The sequence below is a fragment of the Anser anser genome (assembly GCF_964211835.1).
Source record: "Anser anser genome assembly, chromosome: 1".
NCBI classification, from domain to species: Eukaryota; Metazoa; Chordata; class Aves; order Anseriformes; family Anatidae; genus Anser; species Anser anser.
Window position 1 is genome coordinate 89861444 of NC_139720.1, and position 20625 is coordinate 89882068.

Consider the following 20625-nt stretch of genomic DNA (forward strand, 5'->3'; position numbering starts at 1 on the left):
GAACACGTGGTAGGAATTCACTCTATTGTTAAGCAGAACTTGTCAGCAACTCAGTTTGATCCAATAACTTATTCCTTCCCATTTTCCAGAATAGCAGTATGAGAACCTCAGTTCTTAATCATTTTACTCTTAAGAGTTTTTAACCTCCAAGAAATATAAAAAGAAAAATCTGTGTTACATCTGCAGCTCTAAAAAACATTGCTTGTCACCACTAATTTCACAGTCTTTCCTTTCAAGGATTGTGTACAAAGGAGACCAGGGAAAGACAGTTTTTTTAAATGTCCAGACGCAACAATTTTCTCATGATTTTCATCAGTCTTCAGAATGATTTGCAGTCCAAAAGATTCACATACTTATCAGCTTGGGGATAAAATCTCCTACATCATACCAATGATCAAAACTTTGCTGACTTGCATACAGAACTAGAAAAAGCACAAGGCCCTCCTCGCCCCCACCCTATTTAAATAATCCATTCTCACTTCTTGACAAAAAGACTAATTCTACTGTACTCTGTACGATTTAGTGCAGAGATTTCCTAACGGTTCTGCAATTCATATACAGAACCAATGACATGTTAAATATGATACTCTGGCACTGTTCCTTCTCAACAAACAGCGAAAATAAGTAACGTCATCCCAGTATGTGGCTATTAAACACGGCTAAACTAGGGAAAAACTGAAATGGAATTCAAGAAAGACATGAAGAGTAATTAAAGGACTGGACATAATTATCCAATTATTTCCACTTTATTTTTTCATTTAACCTATCTTTGTCACAGTCTGAAAATCCTGTTGGACTTTCCCTAGTCTCAAAAAGCGTTCCTTAGTAGTGCTGTCAGTTCCTGTCTTGACCTGATTGAAGAAAATATTTCTGATTGCAGACTTTGTTGCCACAGCCTATTCCTTTCTCATCTTGAGATTAAATAACTGCAGTTTACTGTGTTACTGAACTGCACATTCTACAAACCACAGCTGAAGCAGAATGAAATGTTGGTAAGCTGCATAGCTCAGTTCAAGTGTGACACTAATGCCCTATAACTTGCAGTACCTGCTGATTTTCAACCTCGAATAACTTGAATAGCATACAATTTGGTTTTGGGTCAATTATCTTCGATTTTCTCCATAGAACTTATGTTGCAGTACTGGCTGTTTTCAACAGCTAGAGCTGAAGTGCTCTATCTGGGTAAGCAAAATATCCAAATAGCAGTCTCCACCTTATGCTCCCCAAGAACTGATTTAGCACAGGTCATGTGTTTCCCGGTGTACTCCCTGTTCCACTTCAGCCTTTGTCTTTTTCAAGGCAAACTTGTGAAAGTAATTAAAATATTATTGAGATACTTACTGCTATAGAGGGTACTATAATGCTGGATTTTTCCCCCTTTTAAGTAAGCGTATGTACAGACCCACAACCTTGCTTTCTTTTTCCTTCATGCTTCAGTGTAGAAGAAATCAATTAGTGCACTTAGCTCTTGTGCTTCAGAGGTAGGCAGCGCTATGCTTGCAGCTCACCAGGTCTCTATCTAGGGAGCCGGTCCTGGACACTTCCTACTATTGGCCAACTCCAGGAGAGTGATCCGCCTCGCAGCTAGGCTGGGTTGCAAACAGGCAGAACCAGATTCCCCAAGTAGAAAGTAATCAATTTGCCTGTCTACTGGAGTTGCAGAAGTCAGCTTCTCTCTCTCTCTCGCACCGCCGCACTCAAAGATGAGCCCTTGGACAATTATTTAAGAACTAGGAGCAGAAGGCATGCAGAAAATACTTACTGGAATGCCACTCAAGACACGTTACTCAGGCAAATATTCAAAACAACGTTTTTCAGACTATGCTGGAGCTTACCCTCAGGAGTTCGTTTGTAAAGGATAACACAGAAAGACTGCCACCAGCACAGGATTAAAAGGTAAAGATTTTTTTTTACTTAATGTTTATAAGGCCGCAAATATCAGAAAAAGTCTGTGTAGTTTAGAAAAGAAATGCGTCTAAACGTCAAAACACACAAATAGTGGATGTCTACCCTGAAAATAATTCGGTATTTCTTTGGGTGAATATAGCCTCAGAGCACTACTGCTCGTGCACAGGAATGCTAGGTTTTGAGGCAAGTTTTACGCATAAAACCTCCTCCTTTGGTGCATATGTCAGAATTATCTTAAAGGATAGATAGAGCTTGATTCTAATTTTCCAAGTCAGTAGAACTTCATATACAGCAATCTTTTGTGTTTAAGAACTATAGGAAGTATATATCAAAAACACACTTGAAAGCTCTGGAGAGCACGTCTGTTAGCTTATCACATTAAGGTGGCTGAGTGAAAAGCTTTCATATATAAAATCATGCTTCGCTTATTTCAATTTCACAAAGTATATTTGGAACCCTCACAGTGTAACAACAAACTTTTCTCCATTTCTTTCATAAAGAAAGGAAGGCACCAACTGCTTTTATATCAAGTAGGGTTTTTTGTAAGCAACTAGAGAGCTTTGAACTTTATTTTTGGAGTCATGGGAAACAGTGTGGAAAGGGAGTGTATGTGTGCATTGGCACAACTGACATCTACAGTTCAATAACAATATTTCCCTCAGAAGCCTGAGGACATGCCAGTGAAAAACAATATCTGAACGTGAACTATGTGCACTCCTTGACTTATTTCTAAAACGTTACTGAGCAAGTAGTAAACAAATCAGCGTTAAAATTTACTTCACAATCCAACAGATTTGTTGAAAAAATCCAATATGAAAAGCATTTGTATCTCAGCTTTCATCAAAAATCCAAGCATTAGAGAAAGGGCAGTGGTTTCTTTATTCAGGGTGATAGCGTTTTGCATGAGTGTGCCCATATGTGCTTGCTTTCTTGTTTTGTTAGCTTGGAGGTTTTGTTTGTTTGTTTTTTAAACACTTGCTTACCAACTTGTGCATTTTGTATGGGACTCCCCCACAGCAGCAACACAAAACTAAGTACTGTAGAGACATGCTGTAGGAAGCAATCTCTAAGTGTCTCAGATGCTGCTTTAGGGTTTAATCACAGTCAGTTATCACAAATCCAAAATTTTCAGTCAAACATATGCGCTGGCCATAAACATCTACGAGGAAGCAGGAGCAAAGTACCCCTGAGGTCAAAATATTAGTGTCAGAACTGTCAGTCTTGAGTAAAAGTAACTTAAAGAAAATGTATCATTATGAGAATGATTTATGTGAGCTCAAAAATATTAGGCTTTAAGGCTGCTTCAAGGAGCCATCGCTTTGAGACTGACTGAACCAGGATTCCTTGAAACACAAAGGCAAGAGGAAGAACCTTTGAACTTCACAGCAATCGACACAAGGAAAGAACAATGCTATCTTTTTTCTTCTGTAGTTGACCTGTTAGAAATACTGTTCTACCTATTTCCTTCAGAATTTCATTTCTCTTCCATTTATTTTTCTTGGACGATCCTGTGGACAGCAATCACTAGGACAATACACACTAGAGAAGTTACAGCAGGAAAAGGTTTGTTAGCCATTGTTTTGCTTACATTCACATCCATGCAACTTGAACCGATCCACAAACAGGCAGAAAGATGCGAGTTTGTCAGATTTTGTCTGTTCTTTCCTCTCTAGTTATTGGCGGTTTACTGGCTTTTTGAGGAAGTCACAGAAAACAAAGTTCTTGCTACTTTTAACAAACAAGCACACAGGAGAACTAGAAAACAGTTTCAGGCCTCCCATGGAAACTGTAAGGCACTCTAAGATTGAGTTTCCTTCTTTTTCTGCAATTGCCTTTAACAACTTTTAACTACAGAAATAGTGGCTCTTAACAGATCCTAAGCTATATTCTTTGGCACTCTAAGTAGCTGCCCTAATTTTAGGCACCTTCTGGATCGTTGACAACAGTTACAAACTCATCAGTAACTTTTTACTGATACTAGGCTTTTTCTCAAATACACTGAATATTTCATTTCCCTAGTCTGCTTTTCACGCCTTCAATTCTTATATAAAAAAATACTTTGAATATTAGGGTAAACTGTACTCAAAATCTAGTGAACGAGGAGCTCCAGGATTATCTGCCTATAAACATCAGTTAAGAGTTTGTGTGTATGTAGTTGCAAGATAAATTTCTCTAATTCAACCTTTCCCTAACCAGTTCCTCCAGGTCACTTTTAACTATTCACATTTATCTAAATGTAGGATTCTAAACTCATCCTGTTTACAGGATCTCTAGGCAACTCTAGAGAAACTTTATTCTCATACTACCTTTTGAAGTGGTCAAAAGAATGACAATTATCATTTGTTTCACTCTGGGTAAGTGGCCACATTCCCACCTTATGTCTGAATCACATTCCTATTTACTAAAAGTGCATTTCTCTGACACAACGCTCTGCCATCAGTTTAATCCTACCTATTAATCAAATAGGTTTGCCCAGTGAGATCTAAGCTCACAACCACAATACTATGTTCAAGTTCCAGGTATGTAACTCCAAAAGCAATGACAGTAAGTTATACTGCCACCTATTTTCATATAAGATGTAGAAAACCTGCAAATACGAATTATTTTCTTACACTGTATTTGATATTGATATATCAATACCAAGGCAAAAACTCAAGTTGTTTGGTCAAGTTACCTGTAAAAAAAATAATATATATATATAGAATTAAAACTGCCTAGAAATCCTTACATTTATTAAGGATGAGTTCCAAGGCTGCAGTACTTAGCTATATAGTCTGACAGATGAAATGGGAATGAAAACTAGGTGGGATTTTGCACAGTACAAATTTTGTGCCTGCAACTACCAGGATGAAAAAATCTTAGAACAGATGTATAGCAATTCTAGTTTTAGAGAAAGCTGCTAACTAGAAGATCAAATATACATCCTATTAAACGGAAACAATTTTATCCGTTCTCCATCCAGCTGCAGCCCCTTCTCCTGTTGCTAATTTACTTTCAAATTCTGCCTTAAAATACACCAATATATATGGTATATATATGGACCTTCATTATGTCATTTTTGGCACAAGAGATGATGATTTTCTATCTGGATTGCTGTGACTTGTATGTGGCCATCATATTTGTACCATCTAAACCAACGATGGTGTTGATTTCTAGGATTATTCTTGTCTGAAAATAAAAAAACAGGTATCTCCAATGATACATTTACTTCTTTTTACTGCTGTTTTTTTGAACTCTCTTAAAGAGCACTACTGACAGTAAATCTTTAGTTTATGGGTGAAATATCATAAGAATATTAAATAAATTAATTTTTACTTTAAATCAAGGGATACTCCAATCCCTTACCAATTAGAAAGAATATAGACTAACTGATTTGCAGAGTGAGATCATTGTTTTGTCAGTGAGGACTTGATGATACATACTGCACTTGAAACTGTGACTTACGTCAGTACAAAAGCATGACATTACCACCTTTCATTATCTAAACTTTCTATAGAGAACATGAGAATCATTGCCTGCATACATAGAAAGAGTGGTATATCCCTTTCCTCAAGTCTTCCACACATTTCATAACATGTTATTAAATTCCAAGGCACAATCCTAGTTTTGCCTCTTATTCACTGTGCATCTCTGAACCAAATGTTTCATTAAAAAAATGCAACATCACCAAGTTTTTCTAATTGGAATGGACTAGATTTTGAAAGTATAAAAGCTTTTAATATAGATGATTCACAACCTACTATATTTTCCCACCCTACTAATGCTAAGATCTATAACTTCTATTACTCGTTTATCCTTTTCTCTCCTAGGATTCTTTTCCTATATCATGCAACACCATAAAAATCGACATAAGACAACTACGTTTCCAACAACATGAGCACGTTATGAATTCTTGGCCAACAGCTAAAGAACATCTAAATTATTTTAAATAACTAAGGTCTACGCCATAGCCCCAACCCCATCTCCCTTGGAGCGCTTACTCCAGCAGCAGGGTTTTGTGACACTTTTCCATCAATCCTGGACTCATTTTTACCTGACTCGTGTACTCCTTGAATATTCAGACCTGCTTTATTCTATTTGAACCACGCATTCATACTGTTTCGATGTTTCTTCCCTTCCCATGACTTATGTCACACTAGGTAGAGAACTCCCCAACTCCTTAGCTTCAAACGCGCTGTTCCTGTTCTCCTCCATATTGGTCATTTTGGGTTTACCCGGTAGCTTTGTGGCAGTTATGTTGGATGATACTCTCTCAAGGGGACAAGAAGCAAGAATGCATTTCCTCAGCGTCACATTGTTGCCTCTGGCATAGCCCACACACTACAGCCTATTTCCCAGAGACAAAGACTGAAGAAAGCAAACGACCTTTACGTATTAATATTTCTTAAGAATGAGACATCTATTAACATTTAAGTCCCCTGCACTGAAAATGTTATTTATTTTACACTATCATATAATATACTCTGATACTAATCAGCTACCTTCCACATATAAATGGCATCTTTTTTCATGTTTATAGCCACGGCAAGCTCTCTGCCCTTGATATTTTCCTGTTGAACAACTCCCACACTTCCCACAAACAGAAACTTGAATTTAGAACTGTTCTTAAGTATGTTTTTCCAAGGAATTATCATCTTAAGACAAAGATGATTTACGAGGATAATTTCATCCAACCACCTTGCTTGCTGATAATCCTTGGCTTAAGCATGTTTGTTTGCAAGACAAGTTAATGGGAACTTTTTTCTTCCTCTTTTTTTTTTTTAAATAAACAAAGGAGAAAATAGACATAACCTGTAGCAAGATTTCTTAGTTCCTTAAAATATATCTTGGGGCAATAATGCAATATTCCAGAACACCAAACCCAAACAGGTTCCTTCTTTTCTTGGGAGAATATATAAGAGCATAGGCTTTTTAGCCAACTGAAATTTCAATTCAAAACCACAGTTACTCAAAGACACTGCCGTCAAAAACCAGTTATACACCATATGACAGAGTTGTAAGACAATTGCAGCCTGGAAATTGATCAAAAAAATATTTACTTTTAACCTGAAATTCCTTTGGGACACATTGCCTCAAAGCATTTTCTACCCTGTGCCCTTCATAACTAAGGGGCAGGGCAGAAAAACAAGCTGACCCTTATTTTTTCTGCAGTCAAAAAAAAAAAAAAAAGCTGTTTCAGCAGAGGTAATGAATAGAGTGTGAAGTAGAACAGAGATTACACACCTCAGAGCTTTAAAGAGAGAATTCTGTCCTTTGCTTGTATGCAAGTCTTCCTCTTCTAGTGGACCTCAGCATACTAAAACATTGGCAGCATACAAATTAAATCAAAGATCAAATACAGAGTCTTCTTTTGTATCAGACATTTTAATGAAGGTGCTCACTAATCTAGAAACAGCAAATAAAACTATGGAACCTAAACAGGAGTTTTTGGTAAATCAGGAAAAAGACAAAAACAAACAAAAAGCACAAAAAACAACACACCACACCCCCAAAAGAAGCCATTGAATCTAATGACAACCAGTAACAAGAGTTCCATAAGGTAACAAGAGTTCCATAAGATCAGCTTAACTACTTCACGTATGTCTTTTTACTTAATGCAGACCAAATACCGTTTTTGTACATACACTCCCTGATAAATGGGTCTAGAGACTAAGTAGACAGATGAAAGAATATTCTAAATGGCTGCTTCACAATTAAGCACAAGAATCTTTAAATATATATATATATATATTAAACAAAGGAGATAGTGAATTTGATGTAAATGAACATTTTGAAAAGAATTGAAAAGAACTTAGGACAAACTTTATCATCATGACAAATTAACAATGGTGGTCTATTAATCAGGATCTGTTATTCTCCTAGGCAGAGGTAATTGTCTTTATCAAGACTTGCCTAGCCACATGTCATCAGTTTGGAGAGATTCCCTGATGAGTAACAAATTAAAGTTATAAAAAGTCAAAGATTCTTGCAATACCCTTAGAACACTTGACAAGGATGTGAAAACTGTGTTCCTAAACCTGTCAGCTATAAAGATGCCTACCAAAACAAATACAAACCTAATCACCAGTGGATCTGCATGATAAAAATAGTGGGGTGTTGGCAAAAGCCCTTCTAGGAGATAAGGTATGCCAGCATGACCAAAATGAAATGCAGCATGTGCATTCCTCCTCCCTCCCTCCCTCCCCCGAATAGAATATGCTTATGAAAGCAGGTCAATAATCCTTAAACTCTGAAAACGGCTTAGTGCTAGACAAAACTGGGCCTGATTCTCTCACTCCTACAGACTGTCTTGTTCCCTTCCTTACTCCCATCCTACTCCCTACATCCTTCTCCCTTTATCCATCCTGTAGCCCAGTATGATCTTTGGCTATGTTTTCAATATCACACAGCTTTTAACTGTACCCAGAAAGTGCACAGCAACACATGACTGCCTGAGTTACTACAGCCATATAAGAGGGACTCCATATCTACAAAGTATCTTTTTTAAAGACTGGCCTGCAGCTTGAGATCCTGGTTCCAAACAAGGTTTCAGCATGGGCTAACTCAAATAGAAGAAAATGCAGCAGCAGCTATGTCTGAGGAATGGCCAGAAACATGGACAGACCTCGCTGATGCTCTTCAGGTTTGTATATGTAAGAGCATTCAGAGCCGTTTCTGAACTTAGCCAACAACGTGAAGCTGCAGTTTAGCAAGCTAATGCTCTCCCACCTACTGATTTGTTTCACCTTTACTGCTTTAAGCTGTTCTAACCCCTTTTCCAACCATCAGTGAAGAAAATGCCTGATAAGGCCATTGAGGATGTGCTGTGATATTTTAATCACCAATGAAGTATTTTTATTTATTTATTTAGATGAAGGGGACACAGAGTCACTCAGGTGCTTTCCATCCACTTATTTCCTTTCTCAGCTCTAAAGGAGTAGGCATATTCTCTCTGTATTGGCCAAAACTTCAACAATATGTCTTTCATCTCAACTGAAAGAACAAGATGTGCCCCTACACATATACACAAACACAAAGGACAACAACAAGGACTCACTATATGAACAAAGTTTGTTAGGAAACATTCAAAAAGTCAAGCGGACAATTTCCAAGGTTATCTTCATCATGAAGACATCCTTATTTATTTGAAACCAGCATGTGTTTCAGCTGCCAGTATAATCAACCACATTTACTGGCAAGCAAATTCAGAGGCAGGTTTTGAAGGCAAGCCAGATAGGATGTAAGATATGAAACTAGGGTTCGATTGCTTACATTCCACTTCTTAGTGAGCCTGATGTTTAAACAAGAAAAAAAAACACAATTAACTACCCGAAGTGTTCTCTGCTCACTTCTTTACAAGTTTGATATTTGAGAAGAAACTGTTCCATCTGCAGATAACTGGTGGTGGTATGATTCACACCTTTCAAAGAGTCCCCTAACAGTCACACAATTCTATTGCTTTTTTTTTTTCCAAAGGAATTCAAATATTTCAAGACCAATGAACCCAATACATCAAAAAGTAGACATTAGTTGTTAATAGACATACAAATTGAACATGAAGCTCACTTCTTATGGTCCTGTGGTTGACTCACTTTCACGTCACAGCAGACTGAGCTCATGAAAAAATGGTCTTTTGGAGAACTTGAACTGTGTTCTGTTGGAGTAACTGCATGACTGCATGTATGTTTTAGAGCTTTTCAGTAATTACTTGAATTTCCGTAGATACAAGAAGTCTTGCCAGCTCACATAAGCATTAAATGGTGCCATTAGAACTTGCTTTTAAGCACAGGATTGCTGAGGCACGTTAAATTAACACGGGTCAGCAGATGTGTTAGGCTGTACTAAAACACATTGTCAGGTCACTTCTGTGAAGCCTTGTTTAGCACTCCTGGTTCCTTTCGCATGCCCCACACTGAACTTTCTCTGCAGCAGCCTTGGTGGTGCCAAGCAGTTCTGAAACATTTCAAAAGAATGTTACCTTGAAGAAATTGCCTCTCTTCTGCTGTGGGGAGATACACCGTGGCAAGTTAAGCAATTCAGAGGAATTACTGTAATAAGATAAATACAACTTGCATTTTTGTCCACCCCAAAGTAGTACTTTTCAAAAAATTACTTGCAAGCTCGCTTGATCGTAAGTCTCAGTACAGTTACCTAACTTCTAATAGCTACCAGGCTTTTGGAATTCTCTTGCAGTAAATCAACAAATGTTAAATTCAGATATTAAAGCATGGGGGGAAGGAGAGGGAGACATCAACAACAAAAGAAACAGTAAGGGAAATCCATACTACGGTACAATATCAACATTCTCTCTCACGATCAATTTCTGTAGTATTTAAAGTTTTGTTTTTCAGCTAATCCTCCTGCAGACAGCCAGATTTAAATCTGTGGAAAACATGTTGACAGTGTTCAGCTCCATGACTTAGATTATGCAAAAACCTATTTAGGGACTTTAAATACGCATAAGGGATCAGAGAAACCCCAGCAGTGGCATTTGAAGCTATTCAAATGTAACAAAATTGTTTGCATGTTGACAGGTTACTGGATTGATTCTTTATATCTATTACAAAATGCATCCTTTTGGATAAGATGGAAATCTGCATTTGCTTACTAAAAAGAATCCTTAGAATTGGGATTTCAGTTTTAAAACAGTACTATTTCAGAAGACTACCTTGAAACCTCTAAAAACAGCCAGAAGATACTACTGCACTGTCTAGCATTAATGGCTGAATAACCCTATGGAAGAAACATGTCTGATGTTTGACTTGTCCAGAAGACCCTAAATAGAAATCTCACGGACCTGAACACTTCACTTGTTACCAAGATTTTTCCATTCTTGATCTTAGTCCAAGGAAAACAACCATGGGAAGTTTGAAAAAAATACTGTCTTTCCTACAATTAAAAAGAGTTGAACTTTATAATAGTTGAATTTCATGAAGCCTACGCAATGGAAACTCTCTCAATTAAAACAAAAGACTTTGTGCTGAGTTACATAATACTAAACATAAGCATACATGCATCAAAGGTGCGGAGTCTTCCTAAGGAAATCAACAGAAATGCTTAACAGAGGTGATCCACCCTCGGTACCAAGGTGAGCTGTCATATCAGGCAGACGTATCTAAAGGAAGCAATTCTTGCTCTGAGTAACTGAGATGCACTGAACAGTTTGGGATTAACACAAACGTGTCAACCCTTGAAGAATTTCTGAATTGTTATATCTTTTAAAAAGGCAGTTACAGCCTAAGCACGCAACCCTGAAAGAGTAAACTGCTCATTTTATTGCTGCGCATCCAGCTTATAGCTTTGTATTTTCTATCTCAGGCCCAGTAGAGCCAGTATCTGATTTCAAAGGTTTCACAGTCATTTTGTAACAGAAAATTACTAGTTAGCCCCTTTGGCTGAGGTTTTGTGCTGAACAGAGATCTGTGACTTCACTTGGACAGCACTGAATGCAAGCTAGTCACAAGCTAACTGCTAGCTACAAACTAACTCTTTATTATATTTATACAAACCTTTAAACTAAAGAGAAAAACCCAATGCCAGTCTACTTCAAAGCAGTAATGACCAATATGTTTGATTTGTACAGAAAGAAGCAGCCCCTTTGTATACAGAGCAAAGGATGAAAAAAGCAATCAACAGTAGCAGCTCTAAAACAACCATGACAAAAAGCATTTTAATAAAAGATAAGCTTTGCAGTTGCTGCACAAAAGGGTGCAGGGTGTGTGTGTTTAGTATTTGTTCCTTAAACTGAAGTTCATTAATATGATTCATACTTGAAGACTTCTGGAAGCTGCCTGCTAGGGTTTAGAGGTTATGCTCCACGTAATGAAAACGTACAACATAAAACATCTTACTACCAAATGCCCTTCCTTCAGTATGTGAATTTTGAAAGGCCAAGTTAAAAGAGTATTTCAATGAAAAAGTAGTGCTTTGCCTAAGTTATTTGATGAAAAAAATGTTTTAGTCCTTTTCAAAACTCCTGTCCAGGCCCTTACCACCTGTAACATTCCAGGCACCTCAGTTAGCTACATAAAAGCTCACAAAGAAAAGAAATATTTAAAAATTGAGTGAAGGTGCTACATACAAATTCAAACAAATAAACCCTAATACTCTTCAAAAAGACTTAATTTTATGACAGTCATAGGAAAAAATGACTACAACATTCACATTTATGTGTCAAAATTACTGAAAAGTCTTTTGGTCCAAAGCCTAGGACATGGCATGATTAACTTTAAATCCCAGAACCGTGCGTTCTCACTTAAACACCCACAAACAGCCCTTCCCAAGCTCTTGCTCCTTGTAATATAAAAGTGTTCAAGTGTTCTTTCTTTCTCCAAACTTAAAGAAGTATTTGCATTCCAAAATATTCATTTTTATCACTTCTGTTTTTCAGGGCTCCTTGGTCAATGTTCCATCCAGGTGCATAACACGTTACAGATGTACCTCCATGGATATTGCTGTGTTCAATAACACAGGCAGCCATTCAACAGTCTAATTTTTATTTTTTAATTTTTATTGTGGACATACAGTTATAGAACAGCTACATCAAGCTGACAATTTCTCTTTTTTTTTGATTGATTGATTGTTTTTAAACATGGAAAATGTCTTCAAGCAAGCTTCTGAAATATTTACAGGACTTTTTTCTTTATTTGAAAGCAAAAAGGGAAATTTAGAATAACCGCAGAGGCCAGGCTGAGCGTTATACCCACAGTCATTTGAAAGGTATGTTTTTTGTTTGTTTTTTTTTAAGATTTTCTATAAAAATCACTTGCCATAAAAAAAAAAAACTTCAATATCACACTAAGATCTCTGTTAACATAACTGGAGTTTAACTGTCTCTACTGAAGCTCACACAACAGCTAAGGTAGAAAACATCACTAAGTCCACATTCTGTTAAACAAGAAACATTACTGAATTGTATTTTAATATGGTGTACAGAGTACATTTGTATAAAATTTATTAAAGATCACAAATGACAAAGTAAGAATAGAAAAATTTAAAAGTGGCTTAGAAAATCTTCAAGTCCCAACATAAATGATACTGGGTCCACTTCTACGAAAACTCAGACATTAAAAAAATACGTATTTTCATAGTTAGAGTTCTGTTGTTCTGTTTTGCTGTAGAGTTTACTACTTCAGTTACCATCACTTTAACTCCACAGGCAAGTGAAGCCAAGGAAAAAGAAGAAAAATTCAGCATGGCTAAACTAAAAGCCTGAAATGTTTACTCAAGCCAAAACTGACTCCCTAGACTATCTCAGCTTCTATGGCTGAGGTGTACATTTCCAACTGAGAAACCAAGAATAAAGAACTCACTTACAATCCCTCCCCACCCCCCCCCAAAAAAAAACATTACTTTTCTTTCAAATGATTAATTATGGTAAAATAAGAATTTGAGTTACCCCTCTCTTCCTCCCCCAAATAAAAGTCCTCTCCACATACCAAATTCCTGGATATTCTAGGTTCTGGATCCTACACTATAAATTTATCACAAAAATGGGATCAGGCTTGAAATCACTGTATGTGGGAAAAGCACTAGATAACAAAGAAGCTGAGAGAAAACTTAGCTGTACCCATCTGAAGATAAATAAAAAACGCTTGGTTATGAGAATAAGCCCTACAAAAACTGGGTTAAAGGGCAGAATACCCTGACAATACCTATCTTGTACATTTAATCATAATGCCTAATCACTTTTGATTTGCTGCTGCTTGTATTTTACCTCTGTACAGAGGGAAATAGCTCTGATCTCCAAAGCTACTTTTGATGCATATGGACAACTGCTAACACGGATTTTTGTTATACTTTGATTACAGCGAACTAAGAAAATATTGGATATTGGAGTTAACTCCCTGTCTTGCAAGAGAGGAAAAGAACAAGCTAAGAAAAACTGAGTACAAAAACCATGAGAGACCGCCTCCAAGAGCTTAAACTGAGAGCTAAGGAACTACAGATAGTTGGAGAAAACAACCACGCACCTGTACAAGAAGAGCAGGAAGAGTTTGAACAGCAGGCCATTATTTACGAAAGGGAGCCCATAACTGAAAGGCATTTCCATGAAATCCAGAAGCTTCAGAATGAAATCAACAATTTGTTGGACGAAGTTCATAAATTTAGTCAACAACAAAAGAGCCTAGTATCTTCAATGAGAAGGTTCAGTGTTCTTAAAAAGGAATCTAACATAGCAAGAGAAATCAAAGTTCAAGCAGAACATGTACGAAAGGGTTTGGACGAGCTGTCAAAAACAGTGAAAAAAGCTGAAAGCGAACATGGGTTATCATCTGCCATAGTAAGAATTCTAGCTTCCCAGCATGCTTTCCTATCCCGGTGTTACCTAAATGCTATGCTCTCCTACAACGAAGCTATAACAGTCAAGCAAGAGAAATGCAGAAGATTTATCGTTCGTCAGCTTGAAGTAGCTGGTAAGGAGGTATCTGAGGAAGAAGTCAATGACATGCTTCAGCAAGGAAAATGGGATATTTTCAATGAAAACCTACTCACTGAAGTCAAAATAACGAAAGCTCAACTTTCAGAGATTGAACAGAGACACAAAGAACTAGTCAGTCTGGAGAACCAGATCAAAGACTTGAAGGAACTTTTTATCCAGATATCGCTTCTGGTGGAGGAGCAAGGGGAGATGATCAACAACATTGAAATCAGTATGAACAACACTCAAGAATACACTCAAATATCCAGAGAAAAATTTGGACTTGCAGTCAAGTATCGGAAAAGAAACCCTTGCAAAGCGATATGCTGCTGGTGTTGTCCATGCTGCAAATGACAAATGAAAAAAAACATTTGAAGCAGCAACTGTTCCTGTTTAGTAAAAGTTCCTTATTAGGCAGCCTCAAAATCCTTCTATTGATTCATTTTTCTTCCTATTTCTCCTTCCACACACCTCTCAGGAAAAACTGCATCTGTTTTTTCCAAACTGAGTTAGAAGAATGCAAGGAGATCTTCATCTGTCCCTGAATTTTACGATTTTCACAGAAACACATGAACTAGAAGGAAGGATCAAATGAGACGAGTGACACTTTCTTGTTCTTCTGCTCATAAGAAGCCAAAACAACGTGGCAACGTCTCCCGTGCTTTTGGGAAACATCAAAAGGATTGTTAATCTCAGAAAAGATTCATAAGACTGGTTGAATTACCTTTTATAAAATAATATTCAGTATTTATTTAATTGCCTTGCTGTTTTTTGTTTGTTTTTAGCACTCATATTTTCTTTTTTTTTTTTCCCCAAGAATCTGGAGTTCTACAAATAAAATCTACACAAAGTAGACATCCTCAACAATAATGTAGAACCTGATACCTAAACTGTTTTCTGACTTTGTGTTTGGTTATCAGGACTATTTGAGCGCTGCTTCTACAGGAGGTTACTCACAGGCCATCCTGATATCACGAAATAATTTTCAAATTGTAGTAGGACAGCATGCACCGTTTTGGGGCACGCAAAACATATCTGGTTATTTATTTAATAGCATCTTTTTGTATTTCTTACAAATAGGTTTTGAGTTGATATTTTCTGAGCACAACAAAGCTCATTAGCAGCAGAAGACCACATAAACCTACAGGGCGTTTGTCAGCATCCTGCAGAGAAACCAATTATTAACAAACTGACACGGAGATACTTAAGTTATTCAACTACCTAGGTAGACACCTACCAGGCGATGGTGGGGGAAAATGATACTTCTGTTACTCCGTGATAAGACGTGTTTTTACTGCTGCCTGGCCTATACAAATATGCAGTTACTTCTGCAGTCCCACTTTCATTAATTAGAAAATAAATGAAAAAAATTAATCCTTACAAAAAATTGTATAACCTGGAACCAAAGAATTACGTCAGAAGGAATTTCTGGGTAACATCCAGACCAACATCTTGCTCAGCCTCTTGGTCTTATCAGAACGAGCATTTCCCTGGTGGAACCTCTCATCCACCACTTCTCAGCCTATCAGCACCTCTCTGAGAAGAGCCACGTTCTGTTTTCTCCACACCTCCCTAATAAGTAGTGGTAGGCAGCGGTAAGATTTCCCCTCCTTGTTTTCTTCTGAAGTCTGAAACAACTGCAGCTCTCTTGCCTCTCCTTATGTCACATGCTCCAGCCCCTGACTAGCCTGGACTCACTGTAATCAACATTTGTCTTCACTGTCTTTTCTGTAGCGAGGCCAGACCTTTATTTGCACTGCTACAGGAGTGGCCAGAAGAACCAGCTGGGGGTTTCCAGAACACTAAATGGTCCTATGAAATTCTGCTATTTATAGAAACTTAGGATCCTCATTTAAGAGTGCAAGATTGATGCCTAAATTAGTATTATAAGTAAAGGGAAATAGGAATACTTTACCTTAGTTCCTAAAATGGATACAGGACACACAGAAGGCGGCAATACAGCGTGTATTGACTGAAACATCCTTGAAAGATTTAGACCTACCATCATTTTAATTAATTCTCCTTTTAAAGCTTTAAATTGCAGCCTAGTTTAATCCTTATAGATTATGGATGCCAGATACTCTACATCTACAGATAGCTAAACTGAGTGTGTCAGCTGCTAACACTTCATGCCTGGAGGACTTGCAATGGAATCCAGTCCAAAGATGCTAGCAAGGATTAGATAAGAGGCAAACTCCTATTTCTTTTTGTATCAGCTTAATTCAGGTCAGACTGTTGGCTACACATCCTCCAGGCTTCAATTGCACCAGCCTATCAACAGCACTTGTATCATCCTTCCATCTCTATTTACTTTGTATTTCCTTTGTACTTTTTTTTTTTTTAATTCCATCTTGTCAAATTTTCATTCATAGTGATGCCATTTCCATGCATGAATGTGGGCATACATGCCTCCCTACCCACGTAAGTGCATGGAAATGCATATATTTTTTTAAAATCACAATTAAAATCAGTGAGATTAAAATCACTTAACAGTGAGATTGGGTTAAATTCCCATTGTTTCACAAAAATTAATAAGCAGTTTCCTTTTAACATCTTAACTGAATGCAAATCTTCAGTACAAGAACAGTATAAGGTACCTAAGAACCTACTTTTCAGATTTAATAGTTCAGCAGTTCACAGAGCTACTTATCCTTCTGTTTTACGCACATTGCCCGTTTTGTTCTTTTTTCAGCTTCTGATGAGTTACATTCACGTGTCCCTCAATATTATGAGCTACAAAATGTGGGAAAGAGCTAAGAACAGCTAGACATTGACTCAACCAGTCCCTGAAGATAACTTAGATGTTCCTATGAAATGGCTGAATTAGCAAGACAGGAAGCACACCACTGCTTTATTTTATAGCAGCAGTTATTTCTGCAGAGAAGAGAAACAAGTAGATGGAGATTATTTTTGCTTGTCCCAGTGAGTGCCATCTGCCCTGTACACAACCCCTTTGGGAACTGAATGAGAAATAGTGCTCTAATGCAATTCTAAATGGAAAATAACAGTGCAACTGAAATGGAAAAGTTATTTCAAAAAACAAAAACCACCACAGGAATGTATTTCTAAATACATTTCTTTATGCTGTGCAAAGACAATCAATGCCACTATATCTGGATACACTCAGACCGAATTGCGCTGCAATTCTGCAATACACTAACTGAGCTAGATGCCTTTGACTTTTTTCCCCACCAGATGCAATTAATCTATCAAAAGGGACTACCAACTTATTTTCACATTGCTAGATTTAGAAATAGGTGGATTTGTTCCATCCCAGCTTAATATCACTGCTGAGATTAACTGTTAAAGTGCAACCAGAGGTCTGAACTTTAAAGTGAAAAAAGATGATTTACACAGTAGAAAAAAATAAAACCTGGTAATGACACCACTGATACTATTCCATTAAATAATCTCCCCTAACTGCTGCATTTATGGAGCCACATTTTTGTTCCAAAGGCAGAGTAGAATCAAGCCCATAATCAATACAGGGAAAAATTTGCTATGGCCAACATGCTCTTTCACACACACACACGTATATGTATATATATACACACAAATACAAACACACGTATGTATATGTGTATGCATACACAGAAACACCACCCCATCTCCCATTCCCGTTCTTACTTTTAGAAAACAAGGTACGTAGCAGCCATCTTTCCCTACCCAGCCCTTAAAACAGATAGCATTACTGTAGTTCTGTGAAGGATTATCTCACGCACAGTTGACAGAAGCGAAGACCAAAATACAACAAACACCACCTGCTGACACAGCATCCCCCACGGCAGAAGTGTCCACGCAAGCATCCTTATCTGTGAGAGAAATGTGTTTCTGGGCTAGCCCTTCCTTTTCACATGACAAAGATGTCTAACCAGACAAACAGACAATAGTTATTTCAAATAAATGTAAGCCATACTTTAAATCCTGAAAGAAAATTCAATCTTCAGTAATACTCAGGAAGACAACTGCCTATGCACATGCAAGTAAATAATTCAAGTAGTTTTCAGCTTTATATTGTTAGAAAACTGCAAAACAAATCTAAGTAACATGCTGAAGAATCTTCAAGAAGAAAGACATCAAGACTTGAGCAGTTTGTTGTGTTTTTTTTCTTAAAACACAAGGTGCTATTATTACACTGACATCATGAGAAATTGATATTGAATATCCAGAATGATTAAGAGCTGAAATTATGTAGGCTGAAGTAATCATTAAAATGAACTTTCCAGTGGTTTTGTTTCCTCCAATAGTTACACAGTTATGTGTAACTGACAAAAAGAAACTGAAGCAGAGAGGCTATAATTCCAATAAGAAATGTGAAATATTGAAGATTATAATCCCTCATCACCTAAATAAAAGGTAGAAAGTAGCTTTCTACTTAAAAAAAAAAAAAAAAACAACCTGCCCAGTGATCTCTCTAATACAAGAGCATCCACACATGGAGTTCAATATTGCCTCTTGTATGTTTATTTCAAATACTTCAACAGTATTTGTATTCATAATATTAAATACAGGTGATCCTTTCTGATAAAATGCAGGATAAAGTTTTAAAAGAAGAAAATCTTGCATACCTATATAAATCTTGAGGACGCTGACAGAAGAACTGACCCATGAGCTAAAGAACCACCAGGTCTTACTCTCTGCAAGTCAATTTCCCCATACTTACCGGACTGATTAACTACATAAGCACCTGAATATTTTAAAAACCCCACATAAGCAAACAAATTAAAGTGGTAACACTGTACAGTAAAAAAAAAGCTAAACACCAAGTTTAATGTCTTCAAGTAATTTGTACCAACAGTCAATAACAGCCTTTTTTAGTCAATAACAGCCATCAGCATTTTAGGAAAATGGTCTTAAAGTTACATTGTGACACACTGATAGATAATAAGATGCCACTGTCCCAGTTCAATGTGATGCAAGTATCGCACTGAACAGTATCAGAACTCTTACATCCCCACAGTACTATAATACAGAGCATCAAGTACCAGTTTTATGCCCACACTGCACAATTTAGTGCATTCTCTTCCTGGGCCTCCACTTCTCCCTGCATCAGGATTGCTGTGCATCCCTATAACAGGGAGGATGAGGAGCAAGAGCCGTCTCCTCCTTCACCCTTCTTCTGCCAGCAGTGTGTTGTCTTCTGGCAAAGAGCAGCGCTGACACCTACACAGGTGTACTGTTAGGGATTAGGGCATGCCATAATGCAGTTGGTTGGGATGGGAGAAACACAGCAAGAGGTGGAATAGGCCAATGACTCCAGCTCTACTTCACTCTGTAACAAAGATCACACTCCAAACTCTCTAATAGTGGATCTTGTTCTTCATCAAACAAGAAGACTCTTCTACCCAACAGTGGTTCATAGTGGTGCCTTGCTAGCACTACTCACAGCACGCATTAAGAGAAACAGACATCTAAGACTACATATGGTGCCATAACTTGCCATAAATTCCCAGCACTTGTCAGAAAGGATGGTTGTTTGTTCTGATATAAAACAAATTAGGATAAAGTGCTCCAATATTCAAAGATGAAGTAGGAAGTTATTTACTGGAAAAAGCTAGCACTAAAAGAAAAAAGTTAGCTTTAGGAAAAACTGACTTTTTAGAATAAAAACTTGTATTTTTCAAGGTCCTACTCTTCTACTCGATTTTAAAGTATTTTTTGTGGATATAACTTTTCATGTATTTCAAGAAAAAAATGTGGGCCCCAGTTGCACACCTCCCTGCACATTAAGATTTAAACATTTTCATTGCATGTAGCACAGTCCTAAAATATTCAAAAATGATTAGACAAAATATTCAGAATTCTTCTACCACCTTTACCACCTTCCCCCCGCCCCCCCCACTCCCTTCTCCAAATACCCACCATCTTAGATGCTCACCTAGCTGCTTAGTTATAACTATGCTGTCTTTGGGGACAGCACCAGCTGTGGCCCCTGGATAAAGTGAATGGCATGGACTGGCTCCTGCATGTGCTGCTTGGAGCGAAAAGCTTTTGGGGATCCCTTTCTGGAGAGGACTGTTCACATCCACGCTACACAGTGCTTGACCCCAATCTCTCATGGGCTGCAGGTGACATCCCTCTGGCCTTGGGGCATGGTGATGCAGCACTGGAGATCTGTCTTGATTAGTAGGAGCTGGTGTACTCCGCACCCTTACTAGCCGGGTAAACTAGAGTTCGACACACATCCCTGCTCAGGAGTGGGGAGACATGCAGCTGTTTCCCTCTGAGAAGGAACGAGCAAGTCAGCTACCACACTCAGCTCACTGTAGTGCCAGCACCCAAGAAACAAAAGGTCGGGGGAGAGAAGGGTGGGAGGA

General features: G+C 37.7%; 2 protein-coding genes across 8 annotated transcripts in view; one reads left to right on the top strand and one right to left on the bottom strand.

Annotated features, from left to right (window-relative positions):
- ARL13B (ARF like GTPase 13B) overlaps positions 1-20625 on the bottom strand; it is a 50698-nt gene that overhangs the window by 17351 nt on the left and 12722 nt on the right. The gene's annotated exons all lie outside the window — the stretch shown is intronic.
- On the top strand, positions 1302-15175 carry STX19 (syntaxin 19). Of its 3 annotated transcripts, XM_083824223.1 has the most exons (5): positions 1350-1896; positions 3198-3471; positions 8298-8530; positions 12278-12606; positions 13698-15175. In XM_083824223.1, exon 5 carries the CDS (start codon positions 13787-13789, stop codon positions 14660-14662), a length of 876 nt encoding a protein of 291 aa, XP_083680349.1. In that variant the 5' UTR covers positions 1350-1896; positions 3198-3471; positions 8298-8530; positions 12278-12606; positions 13698-13786; the 3' UTR covers positions 14663-15175. The 3 variants fall into 3 exon arrangements, with proteins under 3 accessions (XP_083680347.1, XP_083680349.1, XP_083680348.1); XM_083824222.1 differs by lacking the exon at positions 3198-3471; XM_083824221.1 differs by lacking the exons at positions 3198-3471; positions 8298-8530 and having other exon boundaries at positions 1302-1896.

What these genes read in the sequence shown, in the direction of transcription:
- STX19 (XM_083824221.1), top strand. Translation starts at nt 13,787, where the DNA reads ATGAGAGACCGCCTCCAAGAGCTTAAACTGAGAGCTAAGGAACTACAG.